The sequence below is a fragment of the Diceros bicornis genome, chromosome 22, assembly GCF_020826845.1.
Source record: "Diceros bicornis minor isolate mBicDic1 chromosome 22, mDicBic1.mat.cur, whole genome shotgun sequence".
NCBI lineage: Eukaryota > Metazoa > Chordata > Mammalia > Perissodactyla > Rhinocerotidae > Diceros > Diceros bicornis.
Window position 1 is genome coordinate 7,592,113 of NC_080761.1, and position 18,752 is coordinate 7,610,864.

Genomic DNA, 18,752 nt, shown 5'->3' on the forward strand with positions numbered 1-18,752 from the left:
AAAGCAAAGAAAAAAAAATCTTTCTTTCAAGTGATTGGCTAAGGTGGACTTTATGAGGGGCTTGAGTTTACATTTACTGAATACTTTGCGTATGTTTTTGGCTATGTATCACCAAGTATACACATTTCTACTTATTGAAGTTTTTAAATCATTTTACATCCTCTTTTTCTCCCCCTCCCAGCTGTGAATTCAGTATCCTTAGGGAAAAATGGAGTTGTGGAACTGATGTTTAAAATCATTGGACCATTTAGTAAGAAGAATTCAGGTCTTATGAAGTGAGTAAATGTTTTGAATGTAAATAGAGGTATATCCTTTGTTACTCTGGGCTTCATCATCTTGATCTGGACAATGAGCAGGTTGAGTTAAATTGTATGTAGGAGCCTTTCTTAGTTCTTAAGTAGTGATTTTATTATAATAAAGATTTTCTTTAGTATAAAGTTTAATCTTCAAAAGTACAACAAAATTAAAAAACTTTAAATTCACTGAATATAGTGTTACGGAAATTAGATAATTTTTTTTTTGAATATTCCTAGACACTATAAGAGGAAAAACGATCATTTATAGAGTATCATTCATTCAGAAACATTTACTGAGTGCCTACTATATTCCCTACCCAATTTTGCAATCTTTTAATGACTGCTCCTTCATTCTTACAATTATCTGAACGTATATTAAATTTATACATTTCTTTTTGTGTGAAAATAATGTCATTTTTTATTTTTTTGTTGCAGTAACATTGGTTTATAACGGTGTATAAATTTCAGGTGTACATCATTATACTTCTATTTCTGCATAGATTACATCATGTTCACCACCCCAATGCTGATTACAATCCATCACCAGACACATGTGCCTAATCATCGTTTTTGCTCCCCTCCCTCCCCCCTTTCCCTCTGGTAACCACCAATCCAATCTCTATCTCTCTGTGTTTGTTTGTTGTTGTTTTTATCTGCTACTTATGAATGAGATCATACGGTATTTGACCTTCTCCCTCTGACTTATTTCACTTAGCATAATACCCTCAATGTCTATCCATGTTGTCACAAATGGCTGGATTTCATCGTTTCTTATGGCTGAGTATTCCATTGTTGTATATATACCACATCTTCTTCATCCATTCGTCCCTTGGTGGGCACTTAGGTTGCTTCCAAGTCTTGGCTATTGTGAATAATGCTGCAGTGAACACAGGGGTGCATGTATCATTACGCATTGGTGTTTTCACGTTCTTTGGATAAATACCCAGCAGTGGAATAGCTGGATTATATGGTAGTTTTATCCTTAATTTTTTGAGGAATCTCCATACTGTTTTCCATAGTGGCTGTGCCAGTTTGCACTCCCACCAGCAGTGTATGAGAGTTCCCTTCTTTCCACATCCTCTTCAACACTTGTTGTTTCCTGTCTTATTAATGATAGCCATTCTGATGGCTGTGAGGTGATAGCGCATTGTAGTTTTGATTTGCATTTCCCTGACGGTAAATGATGTTGAACATCTTTTCATGTGCCTGTTGGCCATCTGTATATCTTCTTTGGAGAGATGTCTGTTCAGGTCTTTTGCCCATTTGTTAATTGGGTTCTTAGTTTTTTTGTTGTTGATCTGTATGAGTTCTTTATATATTTTGGAGATTAACCCCTTGTCAGATATATGGTTTGCAAATATCTTCTCCCAATTGTTAAGATTGTCTCTTCGTTTTGTTGATGGTTTCCTTTGCTGTGCAGAAGCTTTTTAGTTTGATGTAGTCCCATTTTCTTTTTTCTTATTTTGAGATATGTGTATCTCAAGGTATATGTCATATATGTATGTGCATTTGTGAGTGTGTATATGTATATATATACACACATAAATGTTTCGTGTGGCTGTGTTTGTGTGTGTGTGTGTGTGTATATATATATATATATATATATATATACACACACAAAATTTGTATATTCATTTGTGGGTCCTTCAACCTTCACCTCAGAAAATAAAAGCAGTTTCCAGTTATTTGGTTATGTTTAGTATTTTCTTAAGCCATATTAGAGGTCATTCTTTAAAAAAATTTTATTATGGATTTTTTCAAATATATATAAGGTAGAGTTTATATTATATTTAATTATCTTGAATTAGTTATATTAATTACTTATTATATTCAGCAGTTATCAACATTCTGCCATTTTTGTTTCATTTGTTCCCCCTCCACACTTTTATTTTTACTGGTGTATTTTTAAGCAAATCCCAGATGTCATTCATATATATATGAATTCCTGTGAACAAATCCAAGATATTTTCTCCTTTTTCTCCTAAATACTTCGGTGTATAACTCTACTAAATAGGAACTTAAAAAATAAGCACAATACTATAATCATACTCAACAAATTATTAATTCCTTAACACAATCTAAAATCCAGTCTGTGTTCAGTTTTCTCCAGTTGTCTCAAAATGCCCTTTTATAATGGATGTGTTTGAATCAGAATCCAAAGAAGGTCTACACATTATTCCTCACTGTATTTGGAAATTTCCAAACCTACATAAAAATAGAGAATAGAATAATGAACCCTGATGTACCCATCACTTGATTTCAACACTAATCAACAGTATGCTTTTTTTTTTTTAGAAAAATGTTCATTTATTTATTTTTTGGTGAGGAAGATTCACCTTGAGCTAACATCTGTGCCAGTCTTCCTCTATTTTATATGTGGGTTGCCTTCTTAGCATGGCTGATGGGTGGAGCAGGTCTGCACCGGGGATCTGAACCTGTGAACCCAGGCCTCCAAGCGGAGCATGAGAAACTTTAACCACTCAGGCATGGGGCTGGCCCTAACATTTTGCCATTTTTATTTCATCTTTTGATTCTCTGTCCCTTTTTTTTTTTTCCCCTGGAGTATTTTATTTTATTTTTATTATTTTTTTTGTGAGGAAGATTAGCCCTGAGCTAATATCCGATGCCAATCCTCCTCTTTTTGCTGAGGAAGACTGGCCCTGGGCTAACATCCGTGCCCATCTTCCTCTACTTTATATGGGACACTGCCACAGCATGGCTTGACAAGCGGTGCATTGGTGCATGCCTGGGATCCAAACCCGTGAACCCCGGGCTGCTGAAGTGGAGCGTGTGCACTTAACCACTATGCCACTATGCCACTAGGCCACTATGCCACTGGGCCGGCCCCTCTTGGAGTATTTTAAAGCAAATATCAGCCATTACATTTGTTCTGTAAATTCTTTAAAATGATCACTATCAGACACAGAGCTTTTTTCTTTTAGTGTTACCACAGTATTAGTTATCTATGGCGATGGCCTGTCCTGGGGACAGGCCTTTTATCTTAAATTCTTTGAGGCAGTTAGGGGGAAGGCCAAAGTTTCTTCCAGAGTCTTTTGTTCTTAAGAATAATCAAGCCAAGGCAAGGAAACACATTTTGGGGTGGCCAGTTCTGATCCCTCACAGTTAGATTTGGGTTCTTTACTTTTTCTGGTCAAAAATACCTCCTAGATGGTGCTGGGTACTCTGTTTTGCACCACTTAAGATCATTGAGTTGAGATGATCCATCCACTTTTCACCTAATAATTTAGCAATGTTTCATGACATTGGTTAGATCCATTATTTCTTTAGGGGTTGCAAAATAGTGACTTGCCTAATTTTCTCATTCTTTTTATTTTTATTAGCTGTAATTCTTTTATAAGGAAGAACTTGTCCACTCAGCTATTAGGTTAAACATTACAAACAAATAAAGTTCAGAACATTTCCAGTCTTCTCACCCTTTCTTTCTTTTTTTTATTTGGTGAGGAAGATTTTGAATACGTCCAAAACCATGTAGAAATCAATGGGTCTAAACTTCTGAGAAAGGAGTATAGTTATTTAAATTATCCTTTCATTCTTTTCTCAATTTATATTTTAAAAACATAATTTTTTTTTACTTTAAAAAGAATAAGCTATTCATTGAACAAATATTTTATATCTTGATCTCTTTATCATTTTTAATAATCTTAGGGTCTCCTCCTCAATTAAAAAATCTTGACGTCTAGAGCATTTGTATGGCAGTTCTTCCTCTCCTTAGACAATGCCCTGCGTTTAGTGGGGGAAGATTGAGAGATATTATTTATGTCTGAAGGGTGATGCTTCCCTTTAGGATTTCATCTCCTTTCCAGTTCTAAGTTTTGGATTTAAACTCTTGTTAATCTGGAAGGAAGCAACTCAGGAAGTTATTGTAACTCTGTCTTCTTGAGTTTCCGCACAGGTTTGGAGGTTATTGCAAGGAATGTCCTGCAATTTAAAGTAACTTCATGAGTGCCTGGGGCTTAAGCTTTTCCTCCTTTACTGCTCCTAAATCAGTAAGCCACAGGCTGCCTTTTTTCTGCTGTTGTTGTGAGGAAGATTAGCCCTGAGCCAACATCCGTTGCCAATCCTCCTCTTTTTGCCAGGGAAGATTGGCCCTGGGCTAACATCCATGCCCGTCTTCCTCTGCTTCGTATAGGACACCGCCACAGCATGGCTTGACAAGCGGTGTGTCGGTTGGCTCCCGGCCTGCTGAAGTGGAGTGCAAGAACTTAACCGCTACACCACCAGGCTAGCTCCTACAGGCTATTTTTTAAGCCATTGTTGGTTGTTGTATTCTTTGTGGGACATATGAAGATTGGGAAAATATATGAGGGAGTATAAAATATTGACACTGAGAAATTCCAATCAATTAACATAATACAAACTATGCATTTCAATAAATATATTATTCTAAATTTTTTTCATAACTTTTATATTATAAATTCCTACTGGCTTATAAGTGTCATAGAATTTCAGAAATTCCTTTGTATTGAAGTTTTTTTAGATACCTTTTGAATAACATTTTGGTAGAAATATCAATACGACTTTGTACCAAACTTGCTAATTTCCTTTAATCTAGTAGAGCTGTGCAACAAGCATGATGGGCAGAAAGAACTAGGTTCATATCCCAGTTTTGCCAGTGTTGAAGAATAAACATCAACAAAAAAAACATGTAGTTTAATGATTAGAAACTGTCAGAAGCACTTTTATTGGGTTCAAATGTGTTCTAAACATCTGCTAGCAGGGAGAAAGACTGTTTCTGGAAAGTACTCTTCGATTTTTATGCTACTGAATAAAGACTTAGCTGTGGATGGGAAAATCCTATGAATTCATTGCAAGTGATTTCATCTAAGTTGATTGTATTAGTTTCCTAGGGCTGTTGTAACAAAGTACCTAATACAAGTTGGGTGGCTTAAAATAACAGAAATTTATTGTCTCACCGTTCTGGAGGCTAGCAGTCCAAAATCAGCTTGTTGGCAGGGCCAGTGCTCCCTCTGAACCTGTGTGGGAGAATCCTTCCTTGCTTCTTCCTCGCTTTTGGTGGTTTGCTCTAAATCTTGGGTGTTCTTTGGCTTATAGCTGCAACATTTCAGTCTCTGCCTCCATCATCACATGGTGTTCTTTCCTGGGGTGTTTGTCTTCAAATAGTCTTCTCTCTTTTTATAAGGGCACCAGTCATGAAGGATTAAGCCCTACCTACCCGAGTATGACCTCATCTTAAATAATTACATCTGCAACGACCCTGTTCCCAATGAGGTCACATTCTGAGGTACTGGGAGTTAGGACTTCAATATATCTTTTTGGAAGAGACTGGCATTTCTGATTTTATAATTTTCCTTCTCAACAAGAGGCTTATATTATTTCTTTCCCATATCACTTAGTTTTTATGGGACCCAAGGCACATTATATTCTGAAATCTTTAGTTTCCTTATCCATTAATTGCCAGTTCTATGGACCAGGATTGTTTTAAGAATTAACCTAGAAAACATATACAAGGCACCTATAGCAGTTTCTGGCATTTATCAAATCTTGCTGAACAATAGTCTTCTTTTCCGTTTTATTCATAAATTGCCATTTCACTTGGAAGACCCATTTAGTTGTGTGTTAATTTCGACTAATTTAAAAGCCATCGTTATTCTCATAGTTTTATAATCTTATGTATATTTTATTGCATAATTATAAGATTATGGAAAGTTTCTTACTGATGATTCAATGCCATGAAAATTCAATATATAATTTTATAATTTCATTTACTTTTAACTCACCATTACCAAAACTTCACAGTGTTTTGAGAAAGTTATAGATATGAATTTATAATATTTTTTAAAGCCTATACTTTTGTTTTCATTTTATAAGTGTTATCATAAATAAAGGTTTATATGGTTGCTTTATATATGTCAATAAACCAAAGTGTAACTGCTAACAACTTGCTCTAGACGGTAGCAGTAATGAGCATTTTTTATAAATGAGCAGTTATTCTGTGCCTTGTCCTGAATTACTGTTTCAGGTTTTACTATGAACCAATATCCATCTTAAACCAATATCCATCTTAAATCTTCTAATCGATTATGCTCTTTACCTTTACCCACATCTGGTCATGCTCTGTCTCCTTTATCACTAATGTATACAGCTTTTAACTTTCATTGCCTTGTTTTTGGTTTTATTTTCTTGAGCAGTTTTTTCACAGATATGTACATTTTATAACATTATCTAAATTCTAGTAAAATTATCTGTGGAAGAGCTAAATTTGTTTTCTAATGTTATACCCATGGAAGAACCTGCTACTGTGGATATCTAGTAGGCATTCAACAAATGCTTAATGATGAGTGAAATGCTTAAGTTTGACAATGTACATATTTTTATGCAAGTTAATTATAGTTCTTGAAATCTGACTAAGAGGTAGTATGTAGCTTATATTTTTAAAGTTACAGAAATTAAGTGCCATTTCTTCAGTAACTCATTTTTTAAAAAGCTGTTTAAATTACTAGTTTTCCGCAGTGATATGTATATTTAAAGCTGATTAACGGCAGTTGATTTCACTATGCATAACTGAATATTTATGTTCAAAGAAAATATGTCACCTTCAATTTTGGGGGCTATTCCTTTGTCCTCCAATGGGGCAGTAAGGGTTGTTGAGGTATTACTTAGGTTCATTATTCTGTTTGGTGCCCCTTACGGCTGAAAAATGTTGAGGGCTCATGCTTCCTCTCCAAACCTCCTACTTGAAAAATATTTTACATTTGTTATCACTTTAGGATTAGGATTATTGCTTGATAGAATTAAAATACTTTAAAGTCAGATAGCTACAGATACCTGTATAATTTTGTGGCTATGAACTTTGTGTTAAAACTTATTTTTGTTTTAATTTCTTTGTGACTCAAGAGCTTTTGATTCTTAGTAGTGTTCCTTTGTGAATTCTGTTAGATACAGGTACAATAATTGATTCCATTCATCTGACCTCTGCTATATATAAAGACTTAGACATTGTTAATTTTCTTTTTCTTCCTTAAAGTTTTTTTGGGTGCTCTTCTGTTGATATTTCAATCTTCCTCATATCTGTTTTTAACCTGAGGAGATAGATGCGTACAGAGAAACACCATATGTAATTGACGATAACAAGAATGACTTTTGGAATAGATAATAATGATTTATCTGAAAAGATTGTATGAATTTACTATTGTAGATTGATTTTACTAGTTTTATTGTTGTTTGTGTTTTCTCATGTTGGCAGGGTTGCTTTAGACACTCTTGCTGCATTGCTAAAATCAAGTAAGTTTTCAAATACTAGAAATACTAGTTACTATATTTCTGAGCATTGTATCTACTATGTTAAAGAAACTGGAAATGTAGATTTAGTCTACAGTTATAAAGCTGGTTTGTAATAATTTAATGTCAAAGTTGATTTTATCTTTTAGTACAGTTGATTGGTATACATCATAACTAATGTCATCTATGTTATTGAGATATAATTTATTCAATACATTTATATAATTTATTCAAGTACATTGACGTCCTTTTTCTAAGTTATTTATGTAAACATAAAGCCCTGTTAGTAGAGGAAAGTAATATGTAAATATTATATAAATATCTTTTTTTAAAAGTGAAACCAACATGGTATTGAGAATGTTTACTGTGAAGAATATCTGAAACATCTTAAACTACTATCTCTGTATGTAATACGTATGATTTTCATTTAGAACCTTCTTATTAGAAATTTTATTTCTACCATGAGTTCAAATTTATAATGTTAAAAATGACTATTAATGTAAATTTACAGTTTACTAAATTCGTTTACAAACTAAAGCACTACTTTTTTTCTCTTCAAAATTGAAGCATTGAAGTAAATGTGTCTTGTCATGATAGGATGCCTTTGGGGAGTAATCATCTACATTGTATGTTTTTTCTCTCTGAAATACTCAGTGTCTCTATTTTAAAATATTAGTTTTTGTTAGCATTCCCACTCCTGTTGGTTGATTAACATCTTATTTAACCACGATAACATTTAGTCCTAAAGAGCTGTGTTGATGGCTTTCAATGTTATTTTCCCCTAAAACTGTGTCACCAACTTGCCCTTAAATTTGAATGACCAGAATTGTTTATTTGAATAGTAGCAAATGATTAATTGATTGAAAATCTGATATTTGGTAAGATAATGATTTATTAAATTTAAAAAATCACCTTAGGTATTAGTATTATATGTCAGAATATATAAAATTCAACTAACAGTTTTATCTTTCAAATGAACTGTGGTACTCAGCTAGATTAGCCATGTAGCTTTATTTCCATATATGATGTGATAAACTTTAGACCAGCATCAGGATACTAGGATTAACTTTAATAGATATTTGTCGCCTTGCTTTATGTGCCCTGACTTTGTGGTTCAAATTGTTTAAAGATTAATTTTTAAATTAATATAGGCATATATTTTTGATTTAGAGTAGATTAAAATAGCTATTAAAACTAAACTTTTATTAAAGCTTACTGATTTCCACAATCACTAATGACAAAGTTACTAATTCTAAGTCAGTAAAAACTAAAACTCTCATAAGTTTCAAGTATTTTACAGAAATCAACCTAAGATGACTGAAATCTGATATCTTCAGTTTTAAATAGTAATCTTGCTTTTACTATCTCCCTTCTTCTCCTTCAAAAGAGGATGGTGGGCAGACCTATCTGTTTACTACATCAGGTGAAAAAGTAACTGACAAGTAGAATGACTCTAGTTTATATTTAGTATGTTTTCATATGGCACATGGCACTAAATGGGATAAAAATTTAATAGTGCCAAATAATATTTAGTAGTACACTGCATATTTTTAAATGCAATATGGAATTTTGGAATATTCTCATTCATTGATTTTTTAAAAAATTGCTTTTTGGTGGGAAGATAGTAATTTACTTTAAAAGGGTAAATTAGACTACTATAGTAAATCGGAGAGAGTATAAAGCAAAGAATGTGTATACAGTCATGCGCTGCATAATGACGATTCGGTTAACGACAGACTGCGTATCTGGTGGTGGTCCCATAAGATTAGTACCATATAGCCCAGGTGTGTAGTAACCTATACCATCTAGGTTTGTGTAAGTACACTCCGTGACGTTCCCACAACGACGAAATCACCTAATGGCACGTTTCTTAGAATGTATCCCTGTCATTAAGCGACGCATCACTGTACACACAGTGCAGAAAGACAGGCAGCTTAGTTGTCATTGCTGAAGTATAGATTAGACACTGTTGTCTAAAGGGAAACCTAAGTTGTCTTTTAACTAGAGAGGGAAGAAGAGACATAGGTTGACTGTGAGTTAGGTGTCCTGAACGCATGAATAAAAACCCCTTTACTGAAGTGTTTTAGTTGTGCTCAGTTGCAGATTGCAGATATAGCTCTGTTCACTTCTCTTGAGGGTCACTCAGCACCTGTGTTTGAGTTGTGGGCAACTTTCTTCTTTAATCCTTAATAAAGAATTTAAGTATTCCTCATAAATACCATTTAGACTATCCGGAATTCTAGTGGAAATACAGTTTGTAATAGGAGTTACAGTGATCATGTCTTTTAAGAAAATCATATTCACAGCTAGTAAGCTAAAGGCTTATATATTCCAATTGGTGTAAACAGAGTATATTCATTTAAAACATGAAACTATTGTTAATCAAAACTATTAAACTGATTTTGTAAATAGCCACAGCCTTAGCAAACTAGCTCTTCTAGATGCAACAGAGATTTTAGAGCTTTTACATAAGAACTCCCTGCCCCCATGAGTTTCTGAATTTCTTCCTGCTTTCTAATGTCAGAACACAATTTCTGAGAGAATGTTAAGTTTATTGATCTCAGTGTCTTTACTTTATATTTTAGGTATGTGTTAGCACATTTGGAAACTGTAGTAATTCTTTCAGGCCACTAAAAGCAGCAGAGCCTTACTGTTGCATTATCTTAGTGTCCATGCCCTGAGCCAGGGGGTTATTTTATAGGTAAACTTAGATGAGGAAGAGATTGGTGTTTCTGTGTAGCTAAACAACCTCACATGGGTTCGTATTCCACATTACCTTGTGCTCTGATCATTGGCCCACCCATGTGGTGCTGGGTGGCGCGGGATGTTGCTGTGATAGGATTCCCTTGCTGCCATCTTAGTGATGTGCACCCTTTTGGTTAATAATCTTAAATATTAACACTTTAAAAATAATAAAATAGATGAAATTTGTGGATTTATTTCTGTTAATTCTACCCTAATAAAATTGGATATTTACAAAACTTTTTTTTGTGTGTGTGTGAGGAAGATTAGCCCTGAGCTAACATCTGTTACCAATCCTCCTGTTTTTGCTGAGGAAGATTAGCCCTGGGCTAACATCTGTGCCCATCTTCTTCTGCTTTATATGGGATGCTGCCACAGCATGGCTTGACAAGTGGTGCGTCGGTCCATGCCCGGGATCGGAACCCGAGAACCCCAGGCTGCTGAAGCGGAGCACACAAACTTAACTGCTACGGCACTGGGCCAGCCCCTCAAAAATTTTTAATGTAGTTTTCGTTACGTTAAAAAATTAATGACCAGAAAGCACCATTGTTTAATCATATAATGCTCCTTACATTTCATTTACTAAAAAGTTGTATAAGTATTTTTAACTTACCATTGTTATGGCGTGTATATTTATATAATTAGGGGGATAATTAGAGCAGTTAATTTCAGTGGAAACATATAAAGTTTGTAATAGGAGCTACAATCCAATGGAGTTAATTTTAGTGAAAACACACAAAGTTTGTACTAGAAGTTACAATAATGATAATGGCTTTTAACAAAATCATATTCACAGCTAGTAAGTTAAAGGCTTATATATTCTATTTGATGTAATCAAAATCAGTATATTCATAAGTTTTAAAATACATGAAACTTTTGTTACTATTAACATTTAAAAAGATGTAGTCCTAATTGTATTAAAGATATTTTGATATTCATTAACCACAAAATAATGTATGGGCAGGTTTCTGGAAAATATTGTAATTTGCCATCTGGAACTTGTCATATTTGTTTTGTTAGATTAAAAGATATTTAATTATGTGGCTGCCATATGGTTTTTTTCCTGAAAAAAAGAATTATAAGAATTCATTACAATGTTGTGGTTATAGTTTTAATTTGATTTATTCTGCTACTTTCTCTTGTCATTTAAAAATTATTCTTTCTCAATTTTCTTTTGTTAAAGAAACAAATGCCAGGAGAGCTGTAGACAGAGGATATGTCCAAGTCCTTTTAACAATTTATGTAGATTGGCACCGCCATGATAATCGGCATAGAAACATGCTCATTCGGAAAGGAATTTTACAGAGTTTAAAAAGTGTTACAAACATCAAGTTGGGAAGAAAAGCATTTATTGATGCCAATGGGATGAAAATTCTCTATAACACTTCACAAGTGAGTTTTTTGTCTGCTTCCTCTTTATTGTGATTATGTATTAATGATATTACTTAGTTCTTAAGAAAACTTAGTATTTCTTAAAATATTCAGAAAAATATGATAAATATATTAAAAAAAAATCTGAAAACCAGAAGATTATTTCTCACATGTGACCTCAGACTGAGTTGTAGAAAGTGCTCTGTGCATATCTCTGCGATGTGAGATTGTTTCCCATAGGTAAAAAAGAAGATGTAAAAATCCATCTGCTGGGCAGGAAGGGATTCCATGTAGCCATGTTTTCTAAGTTGTACCATTGGCTGTACTCAGTTTTGTGTGTTCCGTTCATAAGGTATTTATGGATCCTTTACAGCTGGTAAGGCCGCTCTGTTGTCTGTGAGTGTTCTCTATGTCTTCCTTCTGGATAGAACATTTTTAAATAGAGAAGGCACAAAAGTGAAACCTGGAGTTGGGGATCTGCCAGCCTTCTTAAGCATAAACCTTCTTGACGGTATCTTTAGCAAGATTCTTTATAGCGTCTGGAGAAGACTTTCAGCTATGGGGAAGGAGGATGTTGCAATGCAACTTTTGTTTTTAGAAGGCTGTAATTATTAGAAAGCTATCTCTTGGAAATTCCAGCCGGTTATCTTGTTGTGCACTCTTGGTCTTACACACAACAGACAGTCTTTTTCTACATGACAGTAGTTAAGGTATCTGAACACACATTTTATGTTTACTTTTAGCTTTTTCTTTTCTAGATCAATCATATGCACTTGTTTTTACTATTCCTAATATAGACAGTGATGGATATTTGATATATAAGAAAGAGTTGAGTGACTTTGTTTATGCCACTTATCATTTCTGAGCCTTAATTTCTCATCTGTTTTGATAGGTCACATGTGAAGATGTATATTGAAAATTTTACAGGATATTAAAGTGTCATCTAAATGTCAGTTGTCAATAATAATAGTGTTATATGATACAGTTTCAAATTCCCTATCCATTAGCCCTTCTCAAGATTCGATACCAGGACAGCAAATTAAACTCTTAAATCATACAATCGTGATATTCAAGCTGTCCTTTTCTAAGTTGAACAGCAAATTATTAGAGGTGCTATTGCATGATAATTGATGTATTTCTGAGAAAGGCTCAGCCAAATGCACATTCCTTTTTATTTCTTATACCTTTCTTAATTTCTTACTGTCTGTCTTTCTTAATGCTTTTTTTTCTTTTTCCCTTAAGTTTTCTTTTTTGTTTTATGCCTTAGGCTTCCTAAATGCCCCCTAAGTCACTCATAGATATTACTTAATGCTTCGGTGACTTTTGGTACCAAAGATGGTACTGATTTCTACTTAGTTAAAATATTTAAGGAAAAGTACTACTAAATTTGCCACATGAAGTTCTTTTTTACAAAGAGATATTTCTGAAGAGTCAAAGCTATTTTATAATTATATTATGTTAAAATAATGGTTTTTGTGAAAATTATCACAGAAAATTATCAATGTATTACTTTCTGAAATAATGTAAAATTGGTTCAGTTATTCACCAAAGGCAAATTATCTTTTTTTTCTTTTCTTAAAAACCAGGAATGTTTGGCAGTCAGGACCCTTGATCCTCTTGTTAACACCTCCAGTCTGATAATGAGGAAGTGTTTCCCTAAAAATCGCCTGCCACTCCCAACGATTAAAAGTTCTTTCCATTTCCAGTTGCCAGTTATTCCTGTGACTGGACCTGTGGCCCAGCTCTACAGTTTACCCCCTGAAGGTAGGACCACGTGCTGACGGCTGGCTCTCAGTGGTTCTTGGGATTGTATGACTCTGTTGACTTTTTTTTTTTACTTGTGTCCAATGCCCCAGCAGTAGAAGGCCTTAATGGACACAATAAGCTGTCACATTATATTTTATTTAATAAATACTTTTTTAAATATAAGCAATTGAGGTCTAGTAATTAAGGGAAGTAGTGTGGGATGTGTTACATATATGTAGATGTGAATGGTGGAAAAATTGAAGCATCACATAGGAACATTATTTGACAGTTTTATATAAATTTTCAAAATATAAGAATGTGAACATTAAATGTTTAGGTAATTATATTTGGGCTTACATTTGTAGCTTTTTAATGAACTTAATTTTTTTTAAGTTAAAAATATCTAATAACCAAAATGTTATGGTTTATGCTTAATAAAACTTGCACATGACTTATCCAAATGAAAATATGAAATTATCAGAAGTAGGCTGTTTGCTATTTTCTGTACAATACTGTAGGTACATAGTAAAGGAAGTAAAAACTTAATGTGGGGGAAAAGTAGAATTTTTTGATAAGAGCTAGCGAAATGGAAAAGAGAAAGTAGTCTAGGCTATTAATAGAATTTCTAAAGTAATTGCTTGTCATTTGATCACTTTGAAAAAAAAATTGAAGGTTCTTATTTAAAAGCAATTATTTGAAATAAAGTGATCTAAAAGAATTTTCAAGTAATTATAATTAGTTTTATTATCTTTGATATAGATTTATAATGGTACATATCATAAAGTACAAGAAGATTTCATTTTTAAAATATTTAATTGTTAAATTGCAAGTTTAGTCTACACAAAATATCAAAATGGATTATTTAGAAACTTTCTTTAAAAGGTTTAAAAGTCTTAAGACTAAGTCTGGGACTTAAATAAGATAGCTAAGTGAAAACAATAATCTAATTCCTTCTTCCAATTCCATTTAAAATTACCAACAGACTTTAAAAAATAGGGGAAAAATCTGCTGAATCTGAAGATTAGGTAAAAGGAGCATTCTTACTGAACAAATATAGAACATGCAACAAACATGGTAGAGATATGAATAGATTAAAGAAGAGTGTCAGCTCTCTACTCACTCTTCTATGAGATGCAGTATCTCTGGCTTCAAGTTGAGGTTCCACTAGCATCTAATTTGGAGGGACAGTCAAGGGGCAGTTGAAATCTTTTCTTTCCTGTATCTCCGCGTAGGATTATGGGGGTTTAAATGGTGGTTCTAATTGGTAGAAAGCTGGTGAAACTTCTCTATGATACGGCAGATAGTAACCCTGGGAAGGAGATAGGATATACCCTGTTGTGTTCTTTGTTCAGTGTCCCGAATGATCACATGGATGGAGAAAGCTGGCTTCTAGGGTAGTGAATTCACCAAACATGGGGAAAAAATGACAGAGATGATATTTTTCTGAGGATTCCTTTTCTGCCTCACCTCAGACTGATGGATCACTGAACTAGAAATGGAGATTTACATTGACTAATAGGCCTCCATGATTAAGATGTCAGAAAATACCCTCTTTTTCCATTTTCTCACATATCAGGCTTCATTACATTTATCACAGTTTTCATTATTTTTTCCTTTCTCAGCTAGAATATAAGTTCCATGGGGATAGGACTGTTGTTTTTTCCTTCATTTTGTCCTCAGCATTCATTAGATTGCAATGAGACATAATAAGTGTGCATTTAACATGTGTTGATGAATGAATTGAGCTGGCCTCAAAACTTACTCTCTTGAACGTTAAATGCCAAAAGGTAGTGAAACAGCATCCACAGAGATTTGAAGGAAAAGAGTCCTGACTTGAGATTTATGAATGCTTATTAGTTGCCATCCATATGTGAAGGTGACATATTCTTAGGCGTGTAAGAGTATAGAAGTATATTACCTGGGTACCCTTCCTAAAGTAATTGCATGAACTATTACTCCAACCAGGCCAATGATGAATTACGATGTCAAGAATACAGAAGACATGGTAGCAGAGTAATTGTATTAACCATTACAAACTGTTCTCTCTGCTATTACTTTGAAATATACTAACTAATTCTTGGTGAAAGATACATAATATACAGTAAGAACAGACTGGGTCTTTTACATAAATGAACTAAAATTTGTGTTGATAGTTTCCTAATATTACACTATTCTTGCATTTCTAAAATTATAATTGTAGAAATAGTGGTCCAAATATGTGTTTTAAAATGTAAAAGTAACATCCACAACAGAGATCCTTAGATCCATTGAACCACAGGAATCCATGGATGGACTTCAGAGACTATGAACACTTTGAATTCTATATAAAATTTTGTATGTTTTTTTCTTTGGAAAAAATTCTTGAAAGGGTCCATCATCACTGCCATAGAAAAGCAAGGAAATTTCAAAGATGCACAAAATCCTGAGAGCGTTAATACCAAGCAAGAAAAAGCAACTCAGTTTCAGTAATAAGATATCTAAATGGATAAAATACTCCTGTTAAAAGAAAGAGACTCTCAGATTGGGTTAAAAAAACAAAATCTAAGTAGCTGATATATGCTGGAGACTCTTAAAACAGCAAGACAGAAAGCTTTGAAGTAAACAGGTCGGCAAGTGTGTATCTGTTATTCCCACCTCAAAAGAGCTGAAGACGACAGTATTACTACCATACAAAATATGAACACAGAACAAAATATTTGAAACAAGACAGCAAAGATTATTTTATACAAGCTACATCATAATAAATGTGCCAAATTCTAGAACAAAGATAGATAAAGCTATAATCATTTGAATAATAAGGAGAAATAGGTACAAACGTAGTAGTGGGTGATTTTAATATATCTGTAAGTTTTTGGCCAATTAAATAGAGGTTAAACCAATCTAAATGATGCTAAAGATGACTCCTATTAATACATTTGGAAATATGATTGAAATGGACAACAGGAAAATATGAATAACTAAAATTGACTTTAGAGAACCTACAACTGAAAATGCAGTCAGGTTGCCATCAGTGAAGACACCAAATGCTGATGACTTTATAGATTAGTTCTCTCAACTTTCAAGAAATTTTCCTATGTTTTATTTTCTAGAGCATAGGAAAAAAAAGGAAAGTTTAGAAGCTAGCATGATGCTGAAATAAAAACCTGGTAAGAGTAACCTGAAACAACCTACAGATCATTGTTACTCATGAAAATAAATATAAAAATCCTAAAATATTAGCAAATTGAATTGACCAGTATTTTTCATGTATAGGACACCTTGACAAAGTAAGGATTATTTTTAAGAAAGTAAGTTCATTGTAGTGTTAAGATTTTTTTTTTTTTTTGGTGAGGAAGATTAGCCCTGAGCTACCATCTGCTGGCAATCCTCGTCTTTTTGCTGAGAAAGATTGGCCTTGAGCTAACATCTCTGCCCATCTTCCTCTACTTTGTGTGGGATGCCTGCCACAGCATGGCTTGATAAGCGGTGTGTAGGTCCGCTCCTGGGATCCGAACCTGTCAGCCCCAGGCTGCCGTAGTGGAGCCTGCAAATTCAAGCACTGCGCCACTGGGCTAGCCCCGTGTTAAGATTTTAATTAATAAAATTTATCATCAGTAGGTCAAAGGACGAAAACCAATGATTATCTCAGTGAATGCCATGAAGAGATTCAATAAAAAATGGTTAGTTCCAGATAAAATTTCTTAAGGAATCCAGGAATATTTTCCAAACAAGAGTATTATCTAACTCAAACCAATAGCCAACATCACAAATAGTAATGAAATGTTACAGAATGCCTCTCTCAACCATTATTATTAACTTTGTTTTGAAAGCCCTAGCCAAATGAGTAAGACAGGGAAAGCAAAGGTCTTAATCATTAAAAGAGTGAGATCAAGTTGTCAGTATCTGTGGATGATATTACTGTCTATGTAGAAAATACAAGCAAATCAATTATAAAACGTGTCGCAGGCAAAATAAAATTTAAATTATTGTGTACAAGATAAATTAATAAAATTCAATAGGTTTCCTGTGTGCCTGTGTATGTATATGTGTCACTATATATATGTATAAAAATAATATGTATATTATTATGTATATATGTATATTAAAATATACACATATGTACATGTGTATATAGAGAGAGAAGGAGAGAGAGAGGTACAGAGATAGATGTGTTCTATGTATATATATCAACAAAAATCAGTTAGAAAATGCGAAGGGAAAGTAGGTCACGTTTGCAGGAGCAATAGCAACAGCAGAATAAACCCCTTTGAATATACTTTCCAAAACCTTACAGAAGGTGCTGGCTCATTCCTTTTAATTGTTATATCATACAGATATATGGTATAATTTATCTGACTAGTTTCCTATTGATAGGCATTTAAAGTTTTTTCCTATATTTTTATTTTTACTATAAATGAGCCAGGGACATTTTGAAAACTAATGACAAGGGTTGATTTATATTCCCTGATTTTAATTGTATGATTAAGCTATAATAATTGATATTATTTATTGGCAATGGCACAAGAGTAGATCAGTGGGATAGAAAAGAAGGTCTCAGACACCCTAAGCTATATGGCATTTCACATCTGGAGTATAAAACCAAAGGAAAATACCATGTAAAGGAAAATATTTGAAAGGTTTGATTAAAAATTAAAAACATATTTTCTTTCTGATGCTGAACTGCATTTTCTCTTCTCCCTATCCAAGCAGTCATCTTTCTTGTTTGCAATAGGTCTTTCTGAATTCAGTTTCTTTCTTTTTTCCTAACAGTTCCTTCTCCAAATGTCAGTTCTTCCCTTGTTTGTCCATGACTAACTGCTGTTAGTACATTGGCATAAATAGACCCAGGGTACCATATGCAATATGAACACTTATTTTTTGCTATTTCCAAAAGAATTTAAAAAGCAATTTGTTAACTGTGTTAGGATAGACTGAGCTGCTATTTCAGAGTGACCTGGTACAGTACCCCAGTCACTCAAGCAACAGTTGTAATAACAGACATTTTTGTAGTACATTCTCTTTGCCCTGTTACTAAAAAGAAGGAGAGGAGAACAGGGGGGCGGGGAGGAGTTTATAATCTTCGCTATAATAAGTCATATTGGAAATGGAAGTCAAAAAGAGTCTAAAGAAGGTGATATCAGCAAGACAGAGGGTCCCAATGCTCATCTCCCCCACAAATTCAGCAAAAACAATAAGCAACCAACTAAAAACTGTTGAAAATATCTCAGGGCTAGATCTGGACTACAATGAAGAAGCATCAAAAACCTTGCAGAGCTCAGAAACTGAGGGTGGCCACATAAAAAGTACGAGAAGCATTTTATCTACGTCACCTTGTCCTCTAGTCCAGAGCAGCTCGGC

At 33.8% G+C, this 18,752-nt stretch overlaps 1 protein-coding gene across 13 annotated transcripts in view; it reads left to right on the forward strand.

Annotated features, from left to right (window-relative positions):
* The window catches only part of AGTPBP1 (ATP/GTP binding carboxypeptidase 1), a 157,791-nt gene that overhangs the window by 56,072 nt on the left and 82,967 nt on the right, over window positions 1-18,752 (forward strand). For 10 of the 13 annotated variants that reach the window (XM_058565511.1, XM_058565512.1, XM_058565513.1 and 7 more), the window contains 4 exons: window positions 182-275; window positions 7,522-7,559; window positions 11,482-11,690; window positions 13,256-13,433. In XM_058565511.1, coding sequence (XP_058421494.1) covers window positions 182-275; window positions 7,522-7,559; window positions 11,482-11,690; window positions 13,256-13,433 — 519 coding nt within the window. The remainder of the gene's footprint in view (window positions 1-181; window positions 276-7,521; window positions 7,560-11,481; window positions 11,691-13,255; window positions 13,434-18,752) is intronic. The other 3 variants (XM_058565516.1, XM_058565518.1, XM_058565520.1) reach the window with 2 other exon arrangements.